At 37.0% G+C, this 6,659-nt stretch overlaps 1 protein-coding gene across 7 annotated transcripts in view; it reads left to right on the forward strand.

The window, feature by feature from the left end:
• LOC142336461 (lumican-like) overlaps positions 1–6,147 on the forward strand; it is a 46,357-nt gene extending 40,210 nt beyond the window's left edge. For 4 of the 7 annotated variants that reach the window (XM_075385315.1, XM_075385311.1, XM_075385310.1 and 1 more), the window contains exon 2: positions 3,339–6,147. In XM_075385315.1, the coding sequence (XP_075241430.1) occupies positions 4,930–5,937 (1,008 nt within the window). In that variant the 5' untranslated portion in view covers positions 3,339–4,929 and the 3' untranslated portion in view covers positions 5,938–6,147. Of the gene's footprint in view, positions 1–1,588; positions 2,134–2,626; positions 2,686–3,338 lie in introns of those variants that run through there. The other 3 variants (XM_075385312.1, XM_075385314.1, XM_075385317.1) reach the window with 3 other exon arrangements.
• The last annotated feature ends 512 nt before the right edge of the window (positions 6,148–6,659 follow it).

Raw genomic sequence — 6,659 nt, forward strand, 5'->3', positions numbered from 1 at the left:
GTCGAAATTTGAAATGGGTCGAAATATCCTTGCGAGATTTAAAATGGGTTGAATGAAAATTTTAATTTATCCTAATTTAAATTTCAATTGTTTAGAGCATACTAAGTTTGAAAATCTGGCTCACCTTTTTATAGAAAATAAGAAAAACGTCTGAAATAAGCAACTCTGAATTTCAAGTTTCTTGATGCTGTGAACTAGAACGCAAATATTGCATTGAAACAAATGTTTAATGCATGCGTGCATCTCTAACAATTATCAATTTTTTCTCGAAAGTAAAAATGAAATAAAACTTTTTCAAACAATCGGAGTTCTTTCAGTTTTTCTTCAAGCGCATAAACTAAAATTCAAACAGTGTGAATGAAATTTCCTTGAAACAAGCAAAAGAAAAAGGCTGAGTTGGATTGAGTAAACAAATGAGAAAAATGTGAATATTTGAAGCAGTTTTCAAATGATAACATTTAAAAATGCGTAAGAAATTTTGGTCACCCGCCATTGGGTTTCGTGTTCTTTAATAAATCTGATCTGTCTTAAATGAAATGGAATAAATTTTGTCTTCATGTGCTTTAGAAACGATTAAAATACGAAGCAAGTTAGATGATGAGAAAATCAATAATGTTATTGTCGCCTCCTTCCGTCGTTTTGCAGTCCTAGAGTATAAAACGCTAAGACAAATTAAATGCGAAATTTGATGCAGCGATTTATTATGAAAAAGAATTTAAAATTATAGGTAGCTACTAAAACACTTTTGTTTCGTTTCAATCATTTGTATTTAAGAGTTCGTAGTAAATTTTTTGAGGAATGCTATTTGTTATCTTGTGTTTCATTTACAATTTTTCATTACGTTTATGTAAAAAAAAGAGATTGCTTGATACCTATTTAGGGCTCCTGATAATCGTGGTTTCATTTTAAGTTTATGCAGCATATTCGTGCTATTCTATTAAAAAGTAGAACTGCGTTCGTGAAATTTTACCCTTTGGTTCTTCTTAAACAATTATTGCTCACATATGCGCACATTTTTTAGGTTCTCTTAACACAAACAGCGAACTGTAAAAGCGTTAATTAGTTTTTTCACAGGTCAACTGCAATTTTATTACACATAAAATATAAATTTACGGAACCTCACCTTTTTGGTCATGGTTTGAAATTGAAAACCTGTGTCTAATTTCACGCAAATATGAGAACGCACGAAACGAGCATTAGAGAACGTTGAAAAAATATTATTCAATTAGTGTTATATTTTACCGAAGTACTTTTACGCCAGTTCAAGGTGTGATTTTGCGTCACATTTTGATCAAGGAACGTGAAATTTTGAGACTTCACAAAATTTTCTGAAAAGATACTTGAACGGCGGGAAAAATAATTTCACATTCAATTTCACTAAGCGGAAAAATTCACCTGAACATGTGAAGAGATCTTGAAATGATCTCGCTTTCTGGAAAATGCCACAAAAAGTGGCTCTACAGCTTAACGTGACGTAAAATATTGTTATAATTGCCCAAAAATATCGATTAAATTTCGCTTGCATATCACAAACGGCAGGAAAAATAGGGAAATTTTACCTTTCTGGACGATTAACCTTTTTGAACAATGCTTTCACTTCGCATATCCCCCCTCAAAAGCCACCGCTACCACTGCAATCTACTTACCATAAATACATACGCATACATAAATGTATATGTGGGTAAAATAGCAACTATATTATGTAGCAAGAATATAACCCTAATTTAAACAAGCGCCACTGTTTAAAAATCATTAGAGCTAAGTTGTTTTTAGGGAACTGCCGTTTACTTACGGGGATTATAATCGTTATCACTTCACTTTATTACAACCTAACTTGCGTCGATTACTTCCGATTTGCAAACTCGCTTTCGGTGATTTTTTCCTTCTCTCTCAAGGCTCCCTTGCTTGCGTAGCGTGTTTTTGCTCCTCAAATCACATCTTCAATTCCCAACCTCAAGAGCTCGTTAACTGAAATCAGTTTAGCTCAATTTAGTTGATAAAACGCCCAAGCAATCTTTTATCATTATTTTCACTACATTAACTTTAAATCTTGCTCAAACCAGTCGGCTGAAAAAGACAAAACTAAATTCCATACAAGTGATCAAGTATTTGGGTACGCTTGCTTGAACACAGGTAAGCAGTGCTTTCCACTTTCCACCCCATTATCGCTTTAACTCCATTAACCTTTACCCATTTTTGTCAAGCTCTGAAACGTTCTGATCAACACGAACTTGCACTGTGCAAATTTTGAGGCCTTTCTCATTTTATTACAGCCCACCCCCCCCCCCCATTATCCCACCACCATTACAGCATACATATTTACGGTAATTGTGGGGGATGTACGTCATATGCCAACTGAACTGGGGGGGGGCATTATAATGGTGAAAGACCTAAAAACTTTTGCACCCCAAAATTTTTATCCAAGAGATAGATGTCTTTTGTTTTAAGAGGGAGCGAATTATAATTGTATCAGTTTTTTCCTTGATAAATTTGAGGATAATATTCCGTAAGCTGTCATTCAAGAGCTAGGACATCTCATGGTTTCTATTATTCCTTTAAATCCTTTTTGGTAACCCTCAAATTTATTGCTTTTTATTGTCACCCTTTATTTCGATCAGGCCGTTCCAATTTAAAGATTGCTGCAATTTGATGTATAAAAGTCGCCCCGAGCGACAGTTGAAATTGGTTAGTCTGCCTGAAAACGGATTTATTGACACCGCTGCAAATAAATCACGCGGGCCTGAAATATTTCACGTCACGTCTTTTTGAACAAGTCATTTTTTTCTTAAAAAACTTGAACTTGACCGCTTCAAAAGTTTGCACCAAAATTTGCAGAACTTATTTTTTGCAACAAAATCGCAATTTTTTCGTTTTAGTTCAGCAGTGGATGAATGACATCGAGAACCAATTCAGGGGTTCAATTAATTCTGAGACAATTAATGATTAAGTGAAGCGCACATAAAAATGCCCCCCACCGATACGGGAAGAAAGAATTTGGGGGTGGCCTGAAGATATTTGTTGGTCGGACATCTTAATCAGAACACCTGCCGTTTTCAAGGCAATCATAGTTGGAATTAAAGGCAAGCAGGGAACACTACCTCAGTTGTAGAGACATGAGCTTTTTCGACCATAAGGTGCTAGTCAGGGCGTAAAAAGCGGAGAAAGGTTGTATTATTTGGAGTTGGATTTAAGTTATTTTTGGGCTTATTTACGGGGTGAATAATGCAGTATTTGTAATTTTATGAGACTAGCAGTTCCTATTACCAATTTCCTTCTGGACCCTTTTATCTACAGTCTGGTGTCTTATTGTTTTTGTTTAAATTAACATAATATTTCAGGCAAGGTCCGCAAGCGAGCGTCTTCAGTTTCCAATCAACCCCTCCCCCCTCTCTCTCCTTTCTCTACCTCCTGTCCGCTACTTTAGCTCCTGGTCCACCGAGCAATAGTCCACCCTGCTATATAGGAATACATTCTGCAACCTGCCTAGCAACAATTACACGTCAAAGGTAGTTTCACTTTTGCGGAGTGAACTGCGAACGACTGATTGTCCACCACCACCACCCCCACCAACGAGGAAGCTAAAACCTGTTATTACTTATAACTAGTTTATAACCATAGTTTAACTCAAGTAATAACACGTCGCCACGTGGGCTTTGATTGAACTTAATCACCGTACATATTCGAAATTTTGCCCAAGAATTTTGTCTCAGTGCGATCGAAATTTTTTATACCCTCGTTTATATGAGTTAGTTAGCTACCAAAATAGCACAACTATTGTCAGTGTCAGCTTTAACTATCGTCTTTATAAAATTACCTTAAACTCAGATTATCGATTTGGGGGACTTCGCTTTCAAAATGGAACGGGAGGAATAAAGGATTCTCTAACTTTTGACGCTCCCTTATCGGCTTTGGAATTAAAGGGCTTGTAATTTAATTTCGCCAAAATTGGATTCTCTCCGTTCGCTTCTGATCCTTGTCACAAAAATAAATTTCACAAATTTATGCTTGCCTGCCTCTATTTACCACTTTTGTTTCGTTACCACAGTACCCCCATACTCGCATCGGGCAGCACAGTACTATACCCTCCCCAAACCCAAATACCATAAATTCAGGGCGAAATATAATTACTTTATGGCAATTCACGTAATTGTTACCACAGCGCCAAATAATTGTTGCCATTGCCCACAAACGCTACTGCAAATACAAAATATATCATTAAATTGTGAAATTGTTTTTAAACGTGATTAAATATTTGCACGGCCAAAATCCATTTGTTTTCATACCTTTCGAGCCCATTGGTGAAAACTTTCGCAAAGTTTCAATCTTCAAGTCACTGCTTTTCACACGTAAAAAGGGGCTAGACTAAGGGGCTGTGTATGTCAAAACAAAACGGGGCAAATATTGAAACCAAATCTTGCCAGCGGGAGGCCTTGTGTACATTTAAGCCCCTTTTATTACCCCACTAGGTTCCCCTGTAGTACTTATATGTTTTGGTTTGAGGCCCACGCAAACTTACGATTGGTCCTGGGTTCAATTACCTGTGTAACAGTTGCCCAAACTTATCAATTATTACCATCTTCAACAGTTTAGGCCAAATGTGTGCACCTGGAAACAATCACAGCCCAATGGAAGGAATTCCAGGACACGATAACAGTTCATTTACTTATTATTGTTCCTTGTTATCTTAAATTTAATCGATGTCTTTTACATTCAACGTTTTCAAAAACTTAATCATAAAGAGTGTTAGTAAATTAATCAATTTTCATATTTACCCCAGACAAAATATGTTTTTCAGCTGATCTTTTACTTGAGTGGAACACTGAAAATTTCACATAATTTAACCCTATTTTCCCTCCGTTTGAGTTGTTTATGAATTGTTACCTTGTGTTTAATTTACCTGTTCAAGTATAATTGCAATTGAAATCAACAATGGGCTCTTTTTTGGACAAGATATTTACCCTTTTGGTCTTCATGTCGTACACTGCACATTCGTGCTATCATCGATGCAAATGTCGCTCCGACTCCAACATCGCATGCACCGAGAGATCAAACAGTCCTTTTATTCAGCTACCCGATTTCCTAATGACCACAAACTACAAAATACGCCAAATCACAATCAAATACCAAAACATTCAAGTCTTGTCTGTCACCAATCGAAATTCCCTCAATTTTGTACCCTTAGTTGAGCAGTTAACGATTACTCACAGCAATGTTACAATAATTGAACCCCATTTTTTCAATGCTGGTTTGTTGCATTTTCACGCCCTCGACTTATCCCGGAACAAAATTAAGACTATACCCAGCGGTGCGTTTTACGGCATCCAAAATGCAACAGTAATTTCACTTGCCAAAAACCAAATTAGCAAAATTGACGAAAACTTTTTCGGGACGTACAATCTACGACCCTGGTCGGGCGATATGGTGATCAAATTCAACGAAAATCGACTCACAACATTTCCAGGGAAATTCGCCGAACGAGTTGAGAGCTTTTTACGCTCAAACATGCCTGCAAATACTAAAGTCACAATCGACCTATCCGACAATCCGATCAGATGTGATTGCGCAATTAACTGGTTCGTTTCTTCCGATTTTTCACATGTTCAAGTTCTTGGAACCTGTAGTGAAAACACGGGGTTTTTTGAGGTCCAAGGCACGTCTCTGCAACGATTAAAGCAAGATGCAAAGTTTTTCAAAGATTGCGATAAAGGAAGTTTTTTCAACTTCAACTTGCTGTCGATGCAAACGTTACTAATGGGAATAGGTGCTGTGACTGTGCTGGTCATTCTTCTGATCTGTCTGTACAACAGAATATCCGAGTGTCTCTATGAGAGAAAGATGCAAAGGTATACAGATTCTTCAGCTCAGCAGAGGTACTCGATGACGAGGATGAAGAGTACTGGTAGTAGTAACAATTATAATGACATTTCATTAATATAACAAAACTCATCAAATAGGACTTGCGTTCTGTTTCCTTTTCCCTCCACGTGAACAGAATTTTTTTGTTTTTTTTCAGCCAAGTGTGAACAAAGTAGAGCGCATTTTGGCACTTGTAATGGTCATCCACACAGTCTAATTAAAAGGAGGGAAGAACTATTACAATATAAATTAAGTAAAATTTTAGTTATAACTATTCATATATTACTGGGACCGGCGCCACAAGGGGGGTTACCATGACCGTGTCTCAACAAACACAACCACTTGTACTTGAGTTGATAATGGTCTGCACAGCCTAATAAAAGGTGGCACCAACCATAGCAATTATTAAATACTATAATGGGGGGGGGGGGGTAAAAAAACAGATCTCAATCAGAGATGGTCAGAATGTATCCTGGGGGGGGGGGGGGGGGGGGGGGGGGGTAGAAAAGGAAAGAATTTCAACTGCCGTTGTTTCATTGTGGTTTGTATGGGACGTTGATGACAACTAGCAACTGAAGATTGTTGACATGTCTGATTGCTTTTTGACTCAAAACAATCATTATTGACTAATGGATCCTTAAAACCGTAAATAAAAGCAACAATTAATTTCAGCTGAGCACCCAATTGATTCTTGTTAAGTTGATGTGGCTGCTCTACAATAAGCGAGAATGAGATAGAATCACGTATTAATTAACATTTGCAGTCTAATAAAAAAACAAGGCATCAATTTTAGATCACATCTT

This window comes from Convolutriloba macropyga, chromosome 3 (genome assembly GCF_964194025.1).
Source record: "Convolutriloba macropyga chromosome 3, txConMacr16.3, whole genome shotgun sequence".
NCBI classification, from domain to species: Eukaryota; Metazoa; Xenacoelomorpha; order Acoela; family Convolutidae; genus Convolutriloba; species Convolutriloba macropyga.